The sequence below is a fragment of the Calidris pugnax genome, unplaced genomic scaffold (assembly GCF_001431845.1).
Source record: "Calidris pugnax isolate Ruff unplaced genomic scaffold, ASM143184v1 scaffold8, whole genome shotgun sequence".
In the NCBI taxonomy this organism is placed as follows: domain Eukaryota; kingdom Metazoa; phylum Chordata; class Aves; order Charadriiformes; family Scolopacidae; genus Calidris; species Calidris pugnax.
In genome coordinates this window covers 15,556,136-15,579,834 of record NW_015090830.1, presented here as the reverse complement: position 1 = coordinate 15,579,834, position 23,699 = coordinate 15,556,136, and the positions used below count along the sequence as shown (strand labels likewise).

The 23,699-nt window shown below is 39.2% G+C and overlaps 1 protein-coding gene across 3 annotated transcripts in view; it reads left to right on the top strand.

The window, feature by feature from the left end:
• The window catches only part of ECI2 (enoyl-CoA delta isomerase 2), a 31,398-nt gene extending 16,195 nt beyond the window's left edge, over positions 1 to 15,203 (top strand). For all 3 annotated transcript variants that reach the window (XM_014941020.1, XM_014941021.1, XM_014941022.1), the window contains 9 exons: positions 1,876 to 2,038; positions 3,311 to 3,409; positions 4,909 to 5,100; positions 5,917 to 5,986; positions 7,876 to 7,978; positions 9,572 to 9,692; positions 12,820 to 12,909; positions 13,741 to 13,884; positions 14,682 to 15,203. In XM_014941020.1, coding sequence (XP_014796506.1) covers positions 1,876 to 2,038; positions 3,311 to 3,409; positions 4,909 to 5,100; positions 5,917 to 5,986; positions 7,876 to 7,978; positions 9,572 to 9,692; positions 12,820 to 12,909; positions 13,741 to 13,884; positions 14,682 to 14,837 — 1,138 coding nt within the window. In that variant the 3' untranslated portion in view covers positions 14,838 to 15,203. The remainder of the gene's footprint in view (positions 1 to 1,875; positions 2,039 to 3,310; positions 3,410 to 4,908; positions 5,101 to 5,916; positions 5,987 to 7,875; positions 7,979 to 9,571; positions 9,693 to 12,819; positions 12,910 to 13,740; positions 13,885 to 14,681) is intronic.
• Positions 15,204 to 23,699: the final 8,496 nt, after the last annotated feature.

The window sequence follows — 23,699 nt, the reverse complement described above, 5'->3', positions numbered from 1 at the left end:
GGGTTTTATAGATGCTAGAGGCAAGTCCACAAGTTGGCTAAATAGGCTCCCAGTTGGATAAACTTGTTAAACTCTGACACAGTCTTCTGAACACATCAGCTTGAATATTAGTTAAACTGGCAGATGGTTAACCCAGGTCTGTCTGGGTGCACTGCTGTGTTAATAGAGGGCTACAGCTGATCAATTTAACTAAGAAGGCTTTCTGTTCCTGCAGCCTTTTTTGATAGCCTGTACCATTCTGTATTGTTCAGATAAATTTCTTTTTACTAGTGTAAGATTTTGAAGCAGATCCTGGAATCTTTCTTTTTGAAAGAATTTCAAAAAGAAAATATTATTTCCATTTCTGTCATTCTAACTCAGTAGCCACAAAATGTCAGGAACATTTTTATTAAGTTATTAAGCATTTTATTAAGGGCTATAATAGGACATAAAGCCAATTGATCTTACAAACATTTTTACAAGACAACTAAAACCTTCTATCTGCATGAAAAGAAAGAGTAATAAAATTAATTGGACATAATTGATATTCGTCACACTTCCTGCCTGCAACTTTTAGACTTGCAACAGAAAATCAATTTTATTTAAGAAATAAGAGCAGTGAGGATGTTTTTGAAGTAGGCAGTAGAATTTCTCTAAAATTTTCATTAGGTGAATATAAAAAATCCCAGAATTTTCATGTTAGGTGTGATTTTTAAATGATGGTTCTATAACTGAAATGTTAACAGAGTAAATTAGTAATTAAACATTCTATCAGTTTGCATTTGAGACAGTCATTGATTTTTTTCAAATGTGACTGGTTATGAAATCTTATCATATATGATGTTCTAACATGACAGCTGTGTCTGTAAGTTAGACTGGGGAAAGCTGGGGGTTTTGGTTTTTTTTACTAAAATAGAGAAGGAACATTGATAGATAAACTGCTAATGTTTTAAAAATAACAAAAATAATTAACATACATTGCAGTTTAACCAAAGAAAGGTGCTTTTGCCCTGTTGAAACAAGCCAAAATTATTAGACTTTCTTGGATTTCGATTCCAAACTCTGTTGACGTAAACCTGCTTTTACGAAGCATTATAGGGTTGGGTTAGGTTTGGTTCTTTGGAGCAGGGTTTGGAGTCTTGGTTTGGTTTTTGGTTTGGGGGGTTTTTTGATGGAATTACCTTTTTTCTGGTGGAGAGTTCTCTAAGAATATTTTGACTTTTTTTTTTTTTAAGTGTCTGCAGTGGTTTTACAGCTAGCTAGTCCTTTTCCAAAGTACATTTTGAAATTAACCTTAACTTACACTGTCCTGATTGGAGAACCGTGCTTTCAGATTGACATGTTCCTAGATAGAAGCACAAAACTTGCAAATATCACAAAAACTGGACAGGTTATGTACTCATTTTAATTCATAGACATATACAGCTGTTAATGTTGCATACAGAGATTTACACCTGTCATAAAAATGTTATGTGTTTCTTATTTGTTTGTCATGGACAGAACCTGTAGGGTTTTGATTTATTCCAGAAACAGTAAAACATTAGTTTACCACTACTGCCATTTAGTGGTCTATATATGATCATCTGGTATATTACTGCATAGTTTCTTTGTCATCTGGCAGTATTCAATCTAGCACTTTACATAACAGAGAGAGATAATGTAATGTTCTCCAAAGGTTAATTATGTTGCAGCTAAAGCAAACTTCTTGTAAACAAACATCTAAAGCAACTTTCTTGTAACGTTTAGTCGTTTTGTCGCTGTTGTTTTAATCGGTGCAGGCACAAATATTTAATGCTTTACATTTACTTTAAATGTCTTTAAAAAGCAGCATATTTGTTTCTCCTGTGGCCTTACACAAAAACCAAGCAATGGGATTTTGTCTCCATTTATTACCAGGCAAGCGCAAGCTGTTTGCATTCCAGCAACTCACCTGCACATGACTGCAGCCACCATGCAGGTCACCCAGAAAGACTTTGAGAAGGCTCAAGAACAACTGAAACTTTTGAAAAAGGATCCTGGGAATGAAACTAAGTTGAAGCTCTACGCTTTGTTTAAACAGGTAGGCTTGGCTTATTTTATTCCATAAGGGGCATTTATAATCCGAGGGGATGGAGCTGTAAAATATTTACTTAAAATAGGGATTGTTCAAATCTGTTGTGTCTTAACAAGCTCTTCGTTTCAAGCGCTCAAATTCTGTTCTTAAAAAACCTGTTTCATCTTATAAATCGTGCTTTGAATAGAAACCTTTATTCAAAGAAATAGAACGAATTTACATCAATTGTGTGATGCCTTCCATATAATACAGAATATATTGATGCAGCTCTGGAAGATGGCTTATGCCTAGGAAAAAAGAGTATGCCACATGCTTCCTCTTAAATTTGTTGTACCTGCAGTCAGCTGGGCCTGTAATATGATGGTGTTGACATTTGAAGATTGATTTCTGGGGTTTTTTTTCTTTCTTTCTTTTTTGCATGGTGGTTTTAGTCATGGTATAGTTTGGGTTTGGGTTTTTTTTTTGTTGGGATTTTTGTTTGTTTTTTGTTAAATTCAATAAACTTTTCCACACTTTGGGTGAAGCTTCACTACAGCGTGAAAGGAGACCTTTGTAGAAATAGCTCTAAGTCCTTAGCAGGATTTGTACTGATATTTGGGGAAGTATTTGTGGATCAAGACTGGCTGCAGGGTCAGTACAGGTTGGAGCTTGTTATATTGAAGAAGGCAAGCAATTGCTCCTTTAAATAAAAACTTAGCTGACTGTTCCAGGTAGTTTTACTAACTAATAATAATGAGCTCAAAAATGTATTCTTTCTTTCCTGCCTCCCACTTGAAATATTTCTCTCTGATAATGTACTTTTCTTCAGGAAAACTGGTAATAGAATACTTCAGGATAGCTCAAACTCTTGGCACTTTAACTGGTCCAACACCCTTGCTCATACAAAGGCCAACTTTGAAGTAAGATCCAGCTTAATAGGTCCTATGCAATGGTTTCTTTATTAACACAGATTACAAGTCTTTAACAGTCTTTTAAAGTATAAAACTTCCACGTTTTTTTGAGATAGGAGAATTTAACATGTATGGATGTTTTGGAAACTGGTGCCTTATATCAGTTAGCTGCTTCTGAAAGCCCAGCGCCATTAGGAAGTAGCAGGCACTGAAAACTTCATGGTGTGTGAACTGTGAATATTGCCCAACCACTGTGTATTCCATCTGTCTCAGAGTTGAATTCTATATCCTGATCAGATAAATGTTCCTAACAGTTGTCATCTTTTCTACCAAGGCATCTGAACTTTAATCAAAGGTTTAAGTAAGTTTTGTTTCGCTCTCTTTTCAGGCTACTGAAGGTCCCTGCAATTCTCCAAAACCAGGTATGCTGGACTTCGTCAAGAAAGCCAAGTGGGATGCATGGAATTCTCTTGGCAATTTGTCTCAGGTAACAATACATATAATTTCATGTAGATACTTCATAGATTACTCTATCTTGAAATGCCTGGTCTGTGCTAGTTGAGTGACTCTGCTTCTGACACCAAAACATTTTGCACTGTGTTCTACGGTCATTTCACTGCTTCAGTGTTTGGAGGTTTTTTTACTCTGTAAGACTAGTTCTGCATTATTACTGCCAGCTTGTACCAGTGTAAGATTTCTTACATGTGTTGACTTTCAATAAAAATAGTGTTTTTCACACACAAAGGAAGATTGATTGAGTTTCTCAGCTCTTAAAACAAAGAGCAAATTTGTGAATGCAGCATATTGATAACTTTGCCATGTTAAAAAGTCAGGTTTTTATGCCACTAAAAGACTAGAAAAAGTGTTGTACTGAGAGCCTCTCTTCGTTCTTTCTCAGTATATCTTGACAACTTTAATACCTTTGATAACCTTTAAAGAAAGTCTTTACTTGAGATACATAAGTGTTCTTTTTTATGCAGACTGTAGCAAGTCTGACATCTCATATAGCTACCACAGTTTCTTCAGCTACTATTAAATGAAGGAAGCATAAGCTTTCCAGACCAGATGTGTCATTGCTGCATGAGGCCTGCTGCTCAGGAGTAGTTTCTGAGGTCAAAGATATTACTTAATATAGAAGGGGGGCTTTTTGCACAGTTTCATAAACATAACATATTCTTGTGCTGCTTTACCGTTTTTGGGGTGTGTTTTGTTTCTTTGGATTTTTTTTTTGAGATGGCTCTGCAGCTTTTAGGAATAACCAACAAACACTTAAGGCAACGAATCTGCTCTTGAAGTTATAATGGAGAGGGAATAGAGAATTTCATGCACTACAGATTATGGATTATAGAATTGTTCAAAGTACATTTTCTTTTCAAGAAAATAAGTTGTAACAACCTAAAACTTAACAGTTCTTCTAAATCACTGCTTACTGTAGAAACAGGGAGGCAGGATTCTTTAGGCTTTTGCACGTCATGTTTGTGCTAAATGAAAACTAGTGTCTTCAAGCAATTTTAAAATGCCATAGACCCATTTCAGCACTCTCATTTTCAGCAACACATATTCTAAAATAAAAATTCTGATTTTGGAGAAATGTCCAACCAGGAAGAAGAATCAAAGTGTCCATAGAAATGTGTAAATGCTGGGAATATGACAAAGATCTCTCTGGTAATCTTAGGTGTGGATGGGCCACTTCTCCAACGAAATAAATGCTGTCATCCCAGCATCTATGCACTTTTATTTTGTGGATCTGTTGCTGCTGCTTTCCAGATGACTTTAAGCATGATTTGTAGTGTTGAAATACAGCATGTTCCTCCTCTTCTCACCCTAAGTAAAATGCTTTCTAGCTGAGATTTTTTTCCCTTTTGTCCTGAAGCAGAGTCCCCTTCCCCCATGCTCCAGGTACCCATTTTATGAATAGCGTAATAAACTGATTTCAATTTCAGCTTTTGATAATCTCTTCCTCTTTTTTCTTTTATTTCATTACAGGATAATGCCAGACAGAAATATACTGAACTTGTCTCAAGTCTGCTCTCTGCAGAATCTGCTGGCCAGAAGGAAGATGCATCTCCAGAAGAGGGCAGACACGATGGCTATGAAACAATAATAGTTACCACCAAAAACAATATCACAACAATAATGTTTAACCGGCCTGATAGAAAAAATGCCATCAACCACAAGGTAAAGAAATTAACTTGGCAGGATTCATGATTTTTTCTTTCCTGTTGAAGCTACTTAAATTTTTAAAGAATTGTTACTACAGGTTTAGCAGAACTGACTGAAGCATGATGGTCTGAATTTTATGAGGGCTTAGTATCTTGACTCCAATGACAACCTAAGGAATAAATATCCAGTACAAAATTAAACCACTCAGCTAAAATGTTACAGATTGGGCTTTTCTGTGTCTTTTGGGTTTTTGCAGACTTACAGGATTGCAGTCTGCACTAAGCTAAAATGGCAAACTGGAGGAAGAGTAGCCTGTTTTCTGGATAGAAGTGTTGACTGTAGCCCTATGTATAACAAAGCCCGCGTGCAGCCCACTTGGCTCAGCACTGTTGTGTCTGTGTTTAGAGAATCTTCCAGTTCCCATAGCTGTGTTCATGAGGAGGTCCATCCTATTGGAAATGTGGTTGTCCCGTTTCACAACTGCAAAAATACCAGAACAGGGACTTCTGCTAGTTCTTTAATATATTATTTTGCCCACTTAAACTACTACTCAGATTTAAAACTAGCTGTTTGCAGTTAATATCTGTTTTCCAAAGGACCTTATTTTGTCCTTTAGATTTGCATTGGAAGTCTTGAGTGTTTTAACTGTGTCTTTATGGTCAGAAATACCTTACATTTAATACTTTGCTTTCTGTGGATGCAATTTTTTTTTCATACTTAAAAGGACCGTAGTTAATCTGTCTCTCAAGTTCCTTGTTGTTAGTATGAATCTCCTTTTTATGATCTCTTACATCATCACATTTGTACTTTGTTGATTTTCCTCTTATGCAGATGTACAGAGAAATTATCAAAGCACTTGAAGAAGCTGGAAAAGATGATTCTACCATAGCAGTTATTACTGGTACCATGCTTCATATGCCTCTCTTAGATTTGTTTTATATTATGCCAAAGTGCAATACTGAGATGAGCTATCTAACTGTATTTAGACTAAGATAGAATTATGTAAGTGATAAATTTATTTCTTCTAGTGTAGACCATAGATTTTCCAAAGTGTTTTGGCAACATTCTTCCAAGGTGGTGTTTGAAATTCTTTAGCAAGCTTGCTGTTACATCAGAACATCTTTCTGAGAGGAGAACATAGGCTTGGAATACTCCTAAGGACTTTATTACTTTTGAGTAGCTGATATATCTGCTCCACAGCATCTTCACTACTGCTTCTGAAGTTCATTGGTGTGGGCCTAGTCAATTTTCTCTACTTCTGTGATACATTGGAACCTACTAAAAACAAGCCCCTGAAATCCTGCGCTGTCTTGGCCAGTAGAAAGTTTATACTGCATATTTACCTGCCATCATCAGAAAAAAGTGATGCTTTATATTGATTTCTTAAATTATTATTTATTTATCTGTGATTGCCATAGTAAGGGATTGGCCATGCACGCTGCAACCTGGCCCAGCTGTATACATCCCAGTCACCAGATGTGTGCAGCTGGATGACTGCAGCAGCAGTGTGAAAGGGCACCCCAAACTCATGCTGCCTGTAAAGCCTAGCGGCTCTGGGGACGTGTCATTTGGAACCTCTAGAGGACTCTTTGATCTGTGTCTGCTGACTGAGCAGCACAGTGGCAAGAGCAGGCAGAAGGGAAAGAATGGCTGAGGGCAGGTGCTACCTGTCTGGCCCATCCTTGCTGCAGGCAAACACGTGTTTAGGAAATTAACCAAAGCTTGAGCTTTGGCTGGCAGTTAAGTAGTGTGGATGCAAAGTGGATTTGGGCTTAAGCCCATTTACACCTTACTTCTGAGGTAGTTGCATACATGTTCTTCTCCACTGTCTTCTTTACTAGCACCTGGTGTTCTCAGGATGCTGAATTTCCTGTCAGTAGCAATGATCAGGCACAGCCCTTACCAACTGAGAAGGGCAGTTCACACAACGGGGCTGTCTTAACACATGTACAGCAGCAAACACCCCTGCACAAACCTTTCTGTTCCATTTTACATAGTTAGAAAGAGCAGTGCAGTGTAAAGTCATGGATGTGCTAGCCAGGGAAAGGTCCCCTGTCCTCATGGAACACAGGATAATTTAGACAATTAAATCATGTAGTCTAGCTTTCAAGTACTCCTTGCTTTTTTTGATGGTGCCTCAAACTGACTCGTACATTCACTAACAGGTCATCTGCTGCTTGTTGAAGAATACATCTTTCAGTACAATGATTTCAATGTAGTGCTGTCAGCCTTATCCTTAGAATACTGTGCTGTTTCCTTAATTGGCATTAAAAAATGTGAAACTTCTACTGCATATTAAATAGGTTATTCTGTCTACTTTTGATCCTTCATCGGTTTGAAGGGGGATGAAGGGAGATGGATAAACTTACATTTCCATTTTCCGGTTAAAAAAAAAAAAAGTTACTCACATCTTGCTGTGTTAATGACTGTGAATTGTCAGAAAGAAAACCTGAGCAAGTATGGAGAGAAAGAAATCAGACCTTTTTTTTTTTTTCAATCTGACATGGGGGAAAAAAAAATAATCTCTTCCCTCCCCTGACTCAGATCTTTCAAATGTAGTATTCTTTGGCTTTTTACCCATTGTTTTTCAGTGAATTGTTCGTCAAAACTTAGTTTTAAACTATAGATGTCCTTTAAGGTTGTGTGTATACTTTGAGACAATCCCTCTAATTACCTAATAGTCTTAGACACTTAGAATGAAATTCTTTTGTTAATGTTGTAAATGGAAGCTTCTCTTCTCCTACCTACTCAGAAACCATTGGTGCATTTATTCCTATGTGTTCTCTGCAGGAAAAGGAGACTACTATAGTAGTGGAAATGATCTGAATAATTTTACTAATATCCAACCTGGTGAAATGAAGAAGATGGCAAGCGATGGAGCAGTATTACTCAAGTAGAACATCTTGGTTTCCTATATCTATGAGCTACTGTAATGGGTAAAATAGAATTGGCAGGCATTGTTAGGAAACGTGACAGCAGGGACCCATTTGTGCTGCGATACATCCATTGAGGTGCCTGGGTCTAAGGCCTCACCATGTGTGTAAACACAAAGATCATGTGGGAGGAGTAACATTAATTGTGTGAAATAAGTGGGGAAATGAGATTAATTTTATAATTTTTTAAGTATGGTGATGCTAAAGACTTGATTTTATTTTTAGTCTCCAAAGTACATGCAGATATAATGACAAAAACTTGATTTTGATTGTATAGTTCGTAAGCTACAATGAAAAACTTGTGCATTTTTTGAGATCCAACAGTGTCTACACTAGCAGGACATGTCAAAATACCTGTGCTATTGTCAGACTTGAGATGAGGTGTAATGAACTTGTTCAAAATTGCTCAGGAATTCTGAGATCTTCATTCCATCTTTGAGTTTGCATCTACCTATTAAACTAATTTATTTTCTGAGTCCAAAGAGATCAGGTGCATTATCTGACACAGTGGCTGAAATGTTTTTTTTTGGGACAAATGATGTGTTTCTTTCTTCATTAGTGAAGCAGATTTTGTCTTTTTTACTTCTGTATGTGATGATTAGTTGCAAGTTGAATGGCTTCCTCAAGCACTTGCAAGTGATGGAGAATCTAAAACACACAGAAAAGCGAACAGTGGTTTTGATTTATATTTTAAAGATGAACTGCAAGTAAAGTATTTAGTTTTGCAGCTTTTACTTAGGCAAGCTGCCTGTGGATCACAGTTGCCCCTACAAAGTGGTAATCCTGCAGTCCGAATCTGTTGCAAAGATGTTACTCAGTGGTACCTGGCAAGTGTTCCAGCCTGCAGTGTTCTGTAGGGTGTTCAGTGATGCACAGTTTCACGTCTACTTTATGGTCTTTTATCTTGCTCTTGTGAGAAGACTGTATTTGCTGTGCTGTCACTATTACACAAGCACAGTGCTTTGTTACAGCTGATGCACAGAGAAGCGGTGTTCTTACAGCACTGCTTACTTCTGAAAAAAATACTATATTTTGAGAATGTATTTTGCCCTTCTTGGATGGAAAAGTGAAACAAAACACTGTTTCTTGAACGCAGGCAGAACAGCACTTGGGAAACCTGTGCTGTGGTAGGGTCACGGTTTTAGTGCTGGGGCTTCAGTGCAGAACAGGATGTGTGAAGGGAATGGATGTCCCATGGATGGAGTTGGGATGGTCGGATGGATAGGCAGGGGAAAAGGCTGCTCCTGTTAGTGAGCTGCATTCAGTAGCTGTAGCTGAAGAGGATGGCACTTTCATAACTTGATTGCAGGCCCTAGGAAAGCTGTGCTGACATGCATGTTTGATTCATGGTGGGTAAGGAAATGCAGGTATTTCAAATAGTTCTTATTTTCTTTGTCAGAATTTGTTAGGGAGAGGGACAGCAACATATGCTATGTAGAGTCTAGCTCATGGGTTTTGCTATGCAGTATCTAATCATGTGTTTTGAAAGTTGTTTATATTTAATGTAAAAGACCAGGATGTGTCTCATACATTCTGTTTTTCCTTCTCCCTAGAGAGTTCGTGGGTCATTTTATTGATTTTCCCAAACCACTGATTGCAGTGGTAAACGGTCCAGCTATTGGAATCTGTGTCACAGTCCTTGGATTGTGTGACATTGTCTACGCTTCTGACACGGTAAGTACATTACGTAGCTGATCCCAAGGCAGTCTTTAAGCCTCTTTTTGTAGGAAATATTATTTGGTTTGTGGTAATCTGACAGAAAATAACACACAAGTGTAAAGGCTTTTTATATTATGTTTAGGAACACCTTTATTAATTACTAGCACAGGGTGCATCAACCAGTGGTTAACGTGCATGGAATTTCCCTGCAGTAGTTATGCTTATCAAGTTCCTGACTCAACTTTAGAAACCCTTTATCAGTGGGTAAAGAAAAGAGTAGCTGATGTGAAAAAATGGTTTAAGGCCCCTTTCAGACATGGGAGGGAGACCAAAGATTTTCATGGACTAGATGTGCAGTAACTGGCATTTTATCTAATCTGTGTTCCAAAGTAGGCTTGGAAAAGCTTTGGTTTATTCAACTTAAGATTCATATTAAGGTAACTTGCTAAATGCGTAACCAAAAGCTATATTAAGGCATGGCACAGAATCCCATTATATGGCTTATTTTTTATATTCAGTGTTGTTCACTTATATGAGGTTATTTAAACAGGTACAGAACTTAACCCAAGATTTCAATAATTTTAGGCAAACTTTTACTTGCAGAACTGTCTGTGATGGGTGGTACATTGATACGTTGACTCCAGCTTCAGCACTGTGTTGCGGTTTTCCTCAAAGTCCCTGCTGAATTGGGTTTGTCACTATGAGATTTAGAAAAATTGAGCTGCAAGGGACCAACTCTTTCTGCTTCCCCTGTAAGAGGATCAGCCAGGACCATGGCACTCCTGATAGATGCTTGGATAATGTGCATGATTTATTCTGGTCCCTATATCTCTTCTTTGACTAGAAAATTGTTGGGGTCTTTGTCTTCCTCCCCTTCCATCTGATCTTATTTTGCTGCAGGGTGAACCTACTGGTTCTTGTTCCCAAATTTAAAGAACAGACTACTTTCATCCTCACTTACAATAGCCATGAGTGCACTTAGACTGTTAGATATATCTCAGGTTTACATCTGTTCTCTCAATCTTTTCCTTTTTTGAGCTAAACAGCTGCAATTCATTCAGGTTTTTGTCATGTGCTTTCTTTTGCCTGCAGTCACGTTCCTCTGGTTCCTACCAGTTGTTCTGTGTCTCTTTAAGCATAGTGGTACAAACTGGACACATCACTCCAGCTCATGTCTTACCGATGTGAAATAGAGCAGAAGAACTTCTCCACATTCTGCAGACTGTATTTCTGGTTTGACATCCCACAATGTTACTTAATTTACATACTTGTGATCTGCTCTAACACCTGGATCCCTTACTGTAGAATTGCCAGTTAAACAGCTGTCCCTGTCATATATCATACGCTGTATACCAAGTTATTTGTGTGAAGCTTTAGCTTGTCTGTATTAAATAGCAGCTTGTTACCTCTCCACCTTAAGACTATTCTGAATTCTCATCACTTACCCCTCCACATAGTATCTCCTACGGCCATAAGACAGTATAGATTCAGTTGAAGTTTAATCCAATCCATTTAATGTTTTTTCCTGCTAATAGTATCCTTCTTTCTTGAAGGATTTATATTTGGAAATTCATACTTGAACTTCCTTTTACTACTTGTATACATAATAATTGGTAAATACATCTTATTTTTGCCTTGTATTTCTATTTTTTTTAAATGTGTGCATGCTTATATTCATTTCATACTTAGTTGTCTGCTGTAATTTTCACTTGCTGTGTACTTGTATTTAAAGTCAGTGATGAGCTCATGATTTAGCTGAGACATTGTTAGTACTTTCCTACCTGCACTGGGACAGCTTTTGCTTGTGTCCTTGGTAACAGTTATTTGAGGATTCCTGTAGGATCTAAATTAGCTTTTCACTTTAATTAGTCTTCATGAGAGTTTTCCTATTAACTTTGAGTTTACTGAAGCCTTCTTGAAGGTGATTGTTCTCTATTCCCTGTTAAGGAATGTGAACCCCAATGCATAAGGTCATTCTCTTCCAAATTACTGCTTAATTTCACATTCTCCAGTAGTTCAGTTGAGGTGCCTTAAGCATTGACTACCTACTCCAGAAGTGGCGAGCTTTATGTCCAGAATCTGGTTTTATTCTCAGCCAGGTCTTCCCAGAGCAGATTGTTACCAGCCGCGTTTATAGGACAACAGATCAGCATTTTGGGCAGTCAGTTAACATTGTCTTCTGCACTGGATTTTGCTCCAGTTTCTGGGGCACCAGTTTGTACTCCTGGTGTAGTTCATCTCCTCTTGCTAAAGCAGGACTAACTACACTAGCCTGTATCCTGGCAGATATCATCTAATCTTTTCTTGCAATGATATAATTATCACTTTCTTCCTAGGAAGTCTATTGATCTGTCTTGCTGTATGGCCATCTGCAGTACAGTAAGAGATGATTGCCTTCTATCACAGTAAAGCTGCACTGGCAACTTGTGCACTCTTTGTGTATCAGTTCATATTTTCAAATATAGGAAATAAAGGCAAGCATTTTGTTTTCATTGCTTACAGTTGATATAAGTTGTCAAAACGTAAAATTCTGCAGTTCAGTTCTAACTTGCAGCTAGGCTATGGTTTTGTATGATCCTATGATGTATTTCTGCCACGGTTCATTTTAAATTTGCATAAAATTTGAGGAAGTAAGATTCAATGACTTGAATTTTTGAGGAATACAATAAACTCAGTGTGCCTTCTGAAAGCGAGTTGTTCTTCACCTCTTAAGTTATTTGGGCTATGTATTTAATAACTTTTAGCACAGATGTGTATGAACAGCTCTTCTGTAAAGATTTTGCACATGCAAATTAGTTTCTTTAAGCACTGTATTCAAATAAGGTAAACTTCAATGCAAAAGGTAACTTCAATGCAAACGGTAATTCAAATAAGGTAACTTCAAAAGCAACCCCTTCAATGGGTTTGCTGTAAGGGAGTTGAATTACACAAAGTCAACTCTTGGGTGCATTGAGAGGATGAAGCAGTGTTACTAGATGGTATTTGAAAAACTATTATGGTAACAGTTCAAATGTATTTCTGGTGAACTCTCTCACGGTATAAGTTTTAAAATGAAAATTAAATCCTAGTACTTTAGTTTTGTGCTCTGTTGTGAGATTTGAGATTTGTTTTGGGTTTTGTTTTTTTTTTTTTTTCCCCCCAGGCTACATTTCACAGCCCATTTAGTCAACTTGGACAGAGCCCAGAAGGATGTTCCTCTTACCTGTTTCCCAAAATCATGGGCTTAGCTAAGGTAAGAAAGCCTACAGTGTATGTGGGATCAGGTGACCTTTGTCTGTTGGTATCCTCCAACTGTAAGAGCAAGTGGAGTCACAGCAAGAGTCCTCAAAGACAGTTCCTGTTTGCCCCTCTCAGAACAAGGATCAAGAAATGTAATGTCAGCACTGGTGAGACCACAGCTGGAGTGCTGTGTTTGGGTCTGGGCTCCAGCTACAAGAGAGATATGGACATACTGGAGCAGACCTAGCAAAGAGCTGCAAAAATAATTAAGACACAGATGCATTATACATATGAGAAGAGGCTGGGAGAGCTGGGACTCTATTTCCTGGAGCAGGAAAGGCTTGGGGAATCTTACCAATGTTTATAAATATGTGATGGGAGGGTGTAACGAAGATAGAGACAGATTCTTGCCAGTGGTTCCCAGTGACAAGACAAGAGGGAAGGAGTACAAATTGAAAGACAGGGAATTCCGTCTGAATGTGGAAAAAAAAAAAGAATAAAAATAATTTTATACTGAGGATGGTGAAACACAGGAACAGGTTGTGCAGAGATAACGTGAAGCCCTCTTCCTTGGAGAAGTGTCTTCATCCTCAGAGAGAGTCAAAAGCCAACAGGACCCAGTCCCGGGCAGCCTGCTGCAGCCAACTCTGCTTAAGCAGGGGGTTTGAACTAGACTGTATCTGGGGGTCACTTCCAACCTCATCTATTCTCTGAGCTTTTCAGAGGGCAGACAGTAATGAACAAGAGAGTTAAATAAATGTAACTTGGAAGCTTCTATCTTTCCTGACAGATTACTCAAGTCTTGTGTCTTGTTGAATCACACTTTCTACTTTTCTTTATATAGGCAAATGAGATGTTGCTTTTCAATAAAAAGCTGACTGCCGCAGAAGCCTGTGCCCAGGGACTTGTGACTGAAGTCTTCCCTGAAAGGACTTTTCAGAAGGAAGTTTGGGCAAGATTAGAAGCTTATGCAAGCCTCCCCAAAAATGTCAGTATTTTAAGTTTTTCTACACCTTGTAAGCCTGTAGCATTCCCAGTCCTCCTGCCAAACCTATCCAGTTACTTGGTTTCACTTCATCCTTAATTGAAGTAGGAAGGTTCGATATATTTTAGCCGTGTCCCTCTGCTGCGAAACAGAAACCTCTCTTCTACCATGCCTGAGTCAAAGACACTGCACTGTATGCAGAGATTCAATGTCTGAAAAGCCATAATAACTAACCAATTAATCCAATTAATTAATTGTGCCTGGGTGCCTTCTCTTAGAATTTTATTTTGGCGGTGGTTAAGGTTTAAGAGCCTTACAACTGGTTCTATAATATCAATTGTACTGTGTGCACTTTGGGCGCTCAAGATGTCGTGGGGTGGCTTTACTTTTTGCTGAATTCATTCATCCTGCTCACTCGTTCAGGTTTTGCAAAACTGCTTGAGTCACAATGCTATTAAGGTTACATGAGACAAGAGGAGACACTCGTGCCAGCTGCTGATAACGTAGGTTGCATTTGGCGCTGGAAATAGTTCAGCAGGTTTCACTACTTATGCCCACCTACTCTCATTATGAGCACTTAGTGGACTGCTATTTCGCTTCCCATGAACCTCCACCTTATTAGCAGTCTTAGTAATTAAATGCCATAATTATTTGCATCAGAAAGGTTGAGTAAAAGCTAAAAATTACGATGTTAATACAACTCTGTTTGAATTCCAGTGTGTTTATTGTGCTATTGTCTGAAGCTTTAAATGAAGGTATAGAAAACCTAACTTCCTCATGTTCCTCTCTTTCTACTCCAGTCCTTGGCAGTGTCAAAGCAACTATTACGAAGTGCGGAAAAGGAGAAGCTCCATGAAATCAACAGTAAGGAGTGTGAAGTTTTGAAGGAGAGGTGGATATCTGATGAATGTATAAATGCTATTGTCAGCTTCTTTCAGAAGAAATCAAAACTCTAATCTTCACCAGTAGAATAATTCACCTTCTGGCAATAGCTTAATCTGCCCTTATTGTTAATAAACTTTCTCAATATCTTTTGATGGGAGATATTTCTGTTCTGAGTGCTGCATTAAAACCGGTTCATAAAATTTATACAACGTTATGTGCCTTGGATCCATTATGGATATTTAGATCGGGGAATAAAGGTTCATTATTCTGTAGGCAGCGGTGATGTTTCTGAATAATTGAAAGCAGATTGTCTTCCAAAAGAAGCGATAGATTCAATAGAACTATATTTTGATATCTCTTCAATAAATCTTATGAGTGATTCTGTGGGGAAGGAAATACTGTATTAATGAAAAAATAAATAAAAGTATTTAATTACTGTTGTGCAGCTTTTTACTCCTCCTGTTAAACATCCTCAGTGAGAGGGAAAGTAGGTAATTCCTGGGGGTGTATTAATATAATAATACTCTTACAAAAACTATTCACTTGAGATTCTTAGAGATGCTTGTTGTGAGCTTTATGGTTCTAATCTTAAGTATGTTCTTTCCATGAATTGCTTCATATTGCCCTTTTTATGTGAAAAATCCCATTGAAGATGGTGTGACCTTCTACTGTGTAGCCCTTTTGGAGTTAAATTAACAATTATTTTTCAAGAGAAAATTTCTCCAATGTTCTTGGATGCTGTGCGGTAGAGTGTAGCAGGCACTGCAGAGGCCGGGCTCGTGCTGCTGGAAGTAGGTAGGAGTTGAGCTCATGCCAACAAGAGGAAATCATGGAGAAGCAGCAGTTACTTCTCAAGAAGAGCCTCTTGTTGACAAGAAGCTGACTGTTGTTTAAAAAAAAATAAATCTTTAATTTCAGTGCTCTAGGCTTGGTGATAGTGAGAAACACCCAAGGTGCTGGCCCTCCGTGTGTAGGCGGGTATGTACATAAAGTGGGGGTTTAGTGGCTGCCTGTGGGAGGCTGGTGGACGCCCGTTTCTCCACTGGGTGGGAATGTTGCTGGAGCAGAGCAGTGACCCACCAGGAATGGATGGCTCTGGGTGCTGCCGTCAGAGGGGATGTGCGGGGATGACTGCTTGCCTGTGGCACGACTGCCTCGCATGGTAAACAGGTCTTAAAATTCAGGGTTTTGTCTCCAAGGTGGCCCTTGGGATTCGACTACTGAGAAAGAAAAGGACAAGGGGTAATGGTTTTAAATTGGAAGAGGGAAGATTTAGATTAGATACCAGAAAGAAATTCTTTACAGTGAGGGTGGTGAGACACTGGAACAGGTTGCCCAGAGAAGCTGTGGATGCCCCATCCCTGGAGGTGTCCAAGGCCAGGCTGGATGGGGCTTTGAGCAACCTGGTCTGGTGGGAGATGTCCCTGCCCATGGCAGGGGGGTTGGAACTAGATGATCTTTGAGGTCCCTTCCAACCCAAACCATTCTATGATTCTGAAAGGAGCAGCGTGGGTACGCAGCGCTCAGGTGTGCTTGCTACAGCAGCGAAATCTGGTGCTGAGAAGTATTAAATGTATTTAGGGTCCTCCTCAAACCCTCTGCACGGGGGATTACCAGCCACAGCGAGTCTGCTGGCCCACACAGGGCGGCAGAAGCCGGGCCAGCGAAACGGGGACAGGGTTGAGAGGTGCAGGGGAGGGAGGAGAAGGTAAATCTGGCAGGGAGAGCAGGGAGCAGCCGTCTGCCAGGCTGACAGGAAAGAGAGGGAAGCCAAAATAATTTCCTGTTATGAAATAACGTGTAAAAGGGCCGGGGAGGGCGTGCTGTGAAACAGCCAAGGGACAAGCGAGGCTCTTCCATTTTCCCTCCCCAGCACCCAGAGAGGGGACGTGGCCCCAGGGGATGGTGGTGGGAGGAAGGACATCTTTGTGGGACCACACGACCAGGCCACTGGTGCGGCGGTGGGACTTGAGGGGTGGCTAAGCCCCAGGGGATGGTGGCAATGGAGGCAGCGAGAGAAGAAGGTGAGACAGGGGCCCAGGTGTGAGGGTTGGCGCTGGCTGCAAGATGGCGGCGGTCGTGCAGGGGGAGGAGGAGGCCGGGAGCTGTGGCCCTGGGCGCGGGGCAGCACAGGGGACGTGCCCTCGGGCCTGGAGGGTGAAACGTGGCTTTGCCTTGCCAAGGCTGTGGTGGCTCGTGCTCTGTTGTCTTTGTGCTCCTTCTGGAATGCGTTTCTGGTGTTAAAACAAAGCTGTTTTCCTCACTTTAGCTAACTCAAAATATCCGCAAAGAAGGAGTGTTTAATGCCCGGATTAAGGCCCATAATGAAGGCAAAATTGCTATGAGCAGGTAAAATAATGTTTTAATAATTATATCAAATTAAATTGAGTAGTTAATATCACAGCTATCCAGCCAGGCTGAACAGGTGAGAGCAACTCATGCAAAGACATGTTAGTACTCTGAGGAATTAAATACCTACAGGTAATTATCAGTTTATGTATTTTCTAACTGGAGCCTTCAAAGGGCTTTTATTAATTGATGTAAATTTGTTTTCATTAAAGCTTAAGAAGGGCACTTGGGAGGTTACAAACAGTATGTTCAAGTAAAGCCTTTAGTATCTTCTAGAGCATGTTATTTGGTACTGTAGTTACACCCCGAGGGTGCTGGTAGGATACAATTCACTGACTCCATTATTAGTGTAATTTCTTCAGTAGATTCTCCATATATTCTGTCTGATGCTGATTTTCGTTACTAAAGGAGCAGTACACAGCAGAGAGGGAGATTTTTGTTTGGCTCTTGTATTGGTACTGGACTTTCTCTTCCAATTTAGTTAAGATCCTAGAACTATAAGAACCACGTTGGTACTTTTGATTACACACAATATTTCTTATGCACCACGTGTTCTAATGTATAGGAGATGTTTATTTAGATTGAAAACTTCAACCTGAACTCTGAATAAGTCACTTACTTTATTTTCCTTACATGTATTTATAAATCATCTGGTAGTATCTCCAGTTTTTATCCTTCGTGATAGTGTATGTTTGCCTTAATTAACCTTTTGTGATGTGCAGGATTTTGTATTTTTTCAGCCAGTAAAATATCTATTGCAAATGTATTTTTTACCTGGCATTTTAGATAAAAGTAGTATAGCTAATCTTACAGATATAAATTAAGGAATTCTTTACCTATTGATACGAAGGTTCATTTAAAAATCTAGAAAATATTTGCATAGATTAAAAAAAAAAATTAGAAATCAAAGTACTTAGAGAAAAATCCATGGAGTCTGTAACAACATACCTAAAAGAAGATAACAAAACAATCTGTAAATTCTTACAATCTACATTAATGGAAGAGAGATTTTTGCCGTCTCACAGCACTGCCGAATATTTTTCTATTTCTTTTTGACATTTAAAGTGGTTAGATTGGAGTAACTTTCTAAAATTTTTTTTTTAAAAGTATCTTACCAACAAAAGGGCAGAAGCTGACTTCTGATGGTATTGTTCCATTAGCCTTCATCTTCTAAGTACGTGCGACTTTAGCTTTCTTTTGTGATACAAGGACAGAATGCCAAGTGTTTTTATCGAGGTCTGCTATTGTACAAGGAGAAGCAGCAGAAGGTAGAGTTAAGTACATAAAGTTGGTGGAGAGAGTTTCTTGGAAATCTCCTCCCTATTCTGCAGTAATAAAACAGAAGAAAACATAGTCTGTATTTGTCAAGGACAAACAATATCGAACTGATCTAATTTCCTTCATTAGTGTGACTGGCTTGGTGTATAAGTGAACAGCAGTGAATGTAATTTAAAGTTTAGCAAGGTTTTTTGTGCTGTTCTGCTATGCAGCTGCTGTAAACAATTCCAGGAAATGTGATCTAGATTAAATCACAATTGTAGAGTGGCAGAATTGGCTGAAACTCTGGACTAAGCAGTAGCCATCAGGTCATGAAAGTGAGAGGGCATAGACTGGGATCTGACAGGACTTTATTCTGGTGTTGCTTTTGCTCAGTGTGTTCATGAATGAGCTGGATGTCAGGAGAAAGAACTAGATTATAAAATATGTGGCTACCATCAAGTTTTAAGATTGTCTTGGTGAGTTGGATTGTTCATAAGCAACAGGATGAATTTCAGTAAAGAGAAGCACCTTTCCTCATGCTACTACTGCTGAATTTTCTTTTGATGATTCTACTGATGATTAGGTTATCTTCTAGTGATGCTGAAATTAGATACCCCAAGAACTGACATAATTGCTCTAAAATGATTACCTCAAAACTATTTCAGTAGTGGTTATCTTATTTTAGCAAAACCTTAAGTATGTCAGTTTGAAATTTAGTTCTATTTAGTTCTATTTTAGCACTCTTCCAGCTATTAAGGGAGAACAAATTCTGCCATGTAGGTAAGAACCCAAAATACATGCGAAACAAAATCATTTCTATTAAGCACTTCTCTTTCCCAACCCTCCACTTCCTTGGCAGCTCTTCCTCTCTGAGAATGTGCTCTTCCTTTGTGCTTGTTGGAAAACATGGAGAAAGGTGAGTCTGATGGGGTAGAGCGGGGAGTTGGCCCAAGCTTTGCTATTCTGTGCTGTAGCTAGCAGAGAGCACACTGTTAAAAGTTTTTTGAAGGTTTTTCATATGCTTCCTGTAAACATTGTGTTTCAAAAGTTTTAGGAAGAATCTCTGTGAGATTGCGCTTCTCGTTGCACGACATTCCTGTAGCAGTTGTGCTGTCTGCTTCTGTAGGAAATTGGGAAAGCAACGAAAATGAGCTTGATTGTCTGTCCTGGGAGTCCACTGGAAACAACCATGCTGGTGACTTCTGCCAGTCTCTCCTTCCTACACCATAAAACCTTGAGGAAGTCTGGTGGCTTCAGCAGTGCTCAGTAAAGGCAGATAATATTTTACTTCTGTGATGGGTGGTAAACCAAGAAAGGGTTTAAACTTTTTTAAGCTCCCTTCACTTGCATTTGCTGCAAAATCAGCTTAAAATCTTTCAAGCTTTGTGTCCTTTTACCTTCCCTGTTGCAGATAAGCGTAAGAAGCTTAACTGGGTGTGCACCTTCTTGTGGGAGTCTAGAAGAAACGTGGAAGTCTGTTACACAGGACTAGTTTCAGTCTTTGGAGCTGAACAGGGCTCATGTAGATTACAAGAATGGATGTTCCTTTTGGGAACACCCATTTTCATATAGGAGATAAAGAACACAGGATAACTTTTTTTTTAAAAATAAGATTCACATTACATTTTTTTGATAGTAGAGTGGATGACTTGCAAATTCAATGTGTAACATCCTGAAAAGCAAAGCAGAAGATGGGTAACTCAGCATGACATTTGTCTTTTGATATTTTAATAAAAGTAGCAATCTTGTGTTTATATTTGTGTGAGGGAAGCAGAGTTGATTCTTAGTTGTTTGTAGGCATTGAAAATCAGCCCGAGCAGTCAGTCCACACTTACAATACACTTAAATCGAAATAGCAGCAAATTCCAAATAAATCTAGTGGAGTACTTCTGTCCTTCCTATGACATGGAATATCAACAGCCACACCCTTAGCACACAGAATATAACAAAGGTTGAGATTAGTGGGGCCACTATTTCACCTCTAGCACATTTTCTTCCTTTAAATAGAAACTGGAGGAGCCTTTTTTCCTTCCTCAGTCACACCAGTAAGCCTCCAGCGGAAACTCCAGCTCACATGATAATTCTTAAACATCTTTGCTGCTAATGATGCAGGGGGAGGTAACATGAATGAATATTAAACAGCATCTTACACTGATCTTCAGCAGACACTGATAGTAACCTGCTGGACAAAAGGAAACCGGAGTATTTTTTAAAATGCTAGAACTGAAGCTATTTCTAACTTTGAGCCTGCTGCTGAATGCAGTGCTGAAGATGACCTCTCTGTTTCCAAATGTAGTTTTGGGTTACAAAATGGTAACACAGAGGATAGTCTTTTAATGGAAGAAAATAATGCATCTGAGAATGACAAGGTAAATGCCTAAATACTTCAAAAGCATGGATTTGAAGTTAAAGCTGTAAACAGTAGAAAACAACTGAGGAACTAATATCCAGACATGAAACCAAAATATTTCCCTCTCCTCCTTCCCCTACCTTTACAAAGGGTAGTCTTTTCAAAATAGGATAACTGCAAATTTTGGTCTGTCTCCAGAAGGCTCTGATGTGAAACTGTTCTCTCTACTGGAAACGGAAGGAAAACAGCATCTGCTTCCATTCTGGGAGAAGACCAACACCTCACAGCTCTTCCCCTGATGGTTGTCAGTGATCAACCTGTTTCTTCAAAGTCCACACATCAGTCAGCTGGTGCTACCTCATTCTCCCTGTCTTCAGACACCTTTTAATCATGAAAAAATTCCAGCTGCTGCACAGGTGAGTGGAGCTCTTCAAAACGTGCTTGCTGTGGGACAGGCAGGTGAGTCGTGGGACAACCCACCGCTGGTGGCTCAGCCGTGAGGGACACTAGAGCGTCACACGATGCTCCAGAGAGCTCTGAGATGTCTACAATGTTGAACATTCTCTCTTTCCATACCATTGTATATGAACAGTATAGGACGCAAACCTCTTCAGAACGAGCTCAGCAATGAGTAAGCTTTTGCCTTGTCAAAAAGGCAGAATCTTTCTCTTGCCATGGCAAAGCTGAAACACACTAATACTGAAAAACAGTCATTTCTTGAATTCCTGCTTATTGTCAGTGAGCCTCATTCAGCATTGCTGGCTTAGTGTCGTTTATACGTTAAGTCAGTAATTGTTTTCTTACTGTTTTGAAGCGATGGGTAATATCTCATGGGACTTGTGAATACAACTGTGATATTAAAAAAATAATAATACCAAATTTTATTCATTTTATGTGCCAGGGTCTTGAAACATTTTCTAAGACCTCTTTATAAAATTAGTCAGCACGTACCTGTCTTCCAAAAGGCTCATCCTTGCTACAACTACATTTTTTTTCAAATATTCGTAAAACAGTAATAAAATGTAGCTTACAGACTGCTTGTTAATTACAGTTGTATGACAACATAAATACATTGAAATAGTGTAGAAGGGCTGGTATCACTTAGATGCAGTCTCTGGACCACATTCCAACTGCCTAAAACCGGTGTGGGCTGAAAGCTTTTCAGGCTCCAGTGGAATTACTCGTATTTACCTTATATAAATAGAATAATCTGTAAAATAGCTTACTGGTAGCTTGACTGTTGCCCGAGACCAAATAATGGGTGGCCTTGTAAGTCAAATACATATGTAATTTAAGTAAATGCATTTACCCCTCCCTCAGAATGAAGGACTAGAACATGTTCCTGTGGACTCTTGGATTTTGGAGGATGATTACTATTCCAAGAAAACCTCCTTAAATATTTATGAGTAAATGACATACTCGATTTCATCTTTTTGTCTGTAAGAGGGTTGTTTCTATTAATTATGTATTTAGACTTCATTCATTTCTCCATCTGCGTACAGGAGCTTTCCACACATTAATTTTGCTAGTTTTTTCGCTTTAAAATTAATCCATCCCTTCAGGTATGCAGGTCTTCTGTGAGATGTCTTCAATTGCTCTTACTTGCCTATAGGCAACTGCTGCAGAGCTTACCACATGGTAAGAGAGTTTCAGAATTATTTTTAAAAAAGAAAAACCGTAAGAAAAAAGCACGTTATTTGGCATTATTTGGACTCCTCATGTAAACATAGCTGAATTTTCTACTAAGCCTTTCTGAACAGAAATAAATTAATTACTTGCAAATAGGAATGTACTTGGTATTTTAGCTTTAATGAACTAGCAGAGCAGTTCGGGTCAGATGATTGTGAAATCCCCCGTTTCCTGTCCTGCCAGAGAGTGCCTGGATGGTCTGTAGAAGAGGCAGGGAGCTCCACGCCGAAATGAGTTCTGCCAGATCCATTTCATTTAAGCCTCCTAGGGGAAGAAAATGGATGGGTTCTGAGCGTGTTTCAACTCCAACCCAAAAACTGCCAGAAAGAGTGTAGGAGACCATTCAAAGGAGAGTGACTGCAGACAGTCCTCGTGTTTGGCCACGATGAGACATCATCATTCAAGAGGCTGAAGGGAAAGGTGCCTTCATCGGCTCCAACCAGCCAGCTTCATCTCTCTGGATGTTAAATCCAGACTAAATTTTGTAAGAAACATGTATGGAATGCTGTGTGTTACCTTTCCAGGTGTCTCCTAGATACACAAGGATGCACAGCATGAAGGTCAGCTCGGCTTCAGTTGAGCAGAACGTGGTTCTTTCCCATGGAAAGACTGGAGCCCAAATGTAGGGCTGTTCTGAATGGAATCTCTCATCTGGATGTTTCTAGAATGAGCTTTTATTTTAACGTAAGAGACAGATTTGTAGAACGTCTGAACTTTAGGTGTATTTAGACAAGGTAAAGCTCTTTTTATCTGTAGCATGTGAAGTTCAGCTTCCTCAGTCGGGAACAAGGTTTAGGAGCAGAAAGAACACAGACAAATTCCCAGGTTGGTGAGTGTGACAGCTCAAAACCACTGTCAAGGGTATTTGCAGAAGAAACTTGTTTTTGCCAGAAATCATGACTATTAGTCGTGCTGCTGCTTCTCACAGCGCGTTCAGCACCACTCCTTGCTAGAGCTCAGCTTGAATTCAATAAACCGTAGCAAGAATATTCTCCTATTTATTCTAATTGAATCAATTAGAATAAATTGGGCAAGAATTATGGTAACAGTGAGGTATGTGACTTATGAAAGGGTAAGATGTAAACATTTTTATTGCTTTAGAACCAAAACCTCACTCATTGCATGGCACAGCATAAAAATAATGTATCGAGGGGTACGTACTGGGGAGAGAGGAGCCCATGCTGGAGCAGGTTTGCTGGCAGGACTCGTGACTTGCTTTCTCAGTAGCAACTGTTAGTCCCATTCTTTCAATAGGAGGTACTGTAGTTGTCCTCAGTTACTCCCT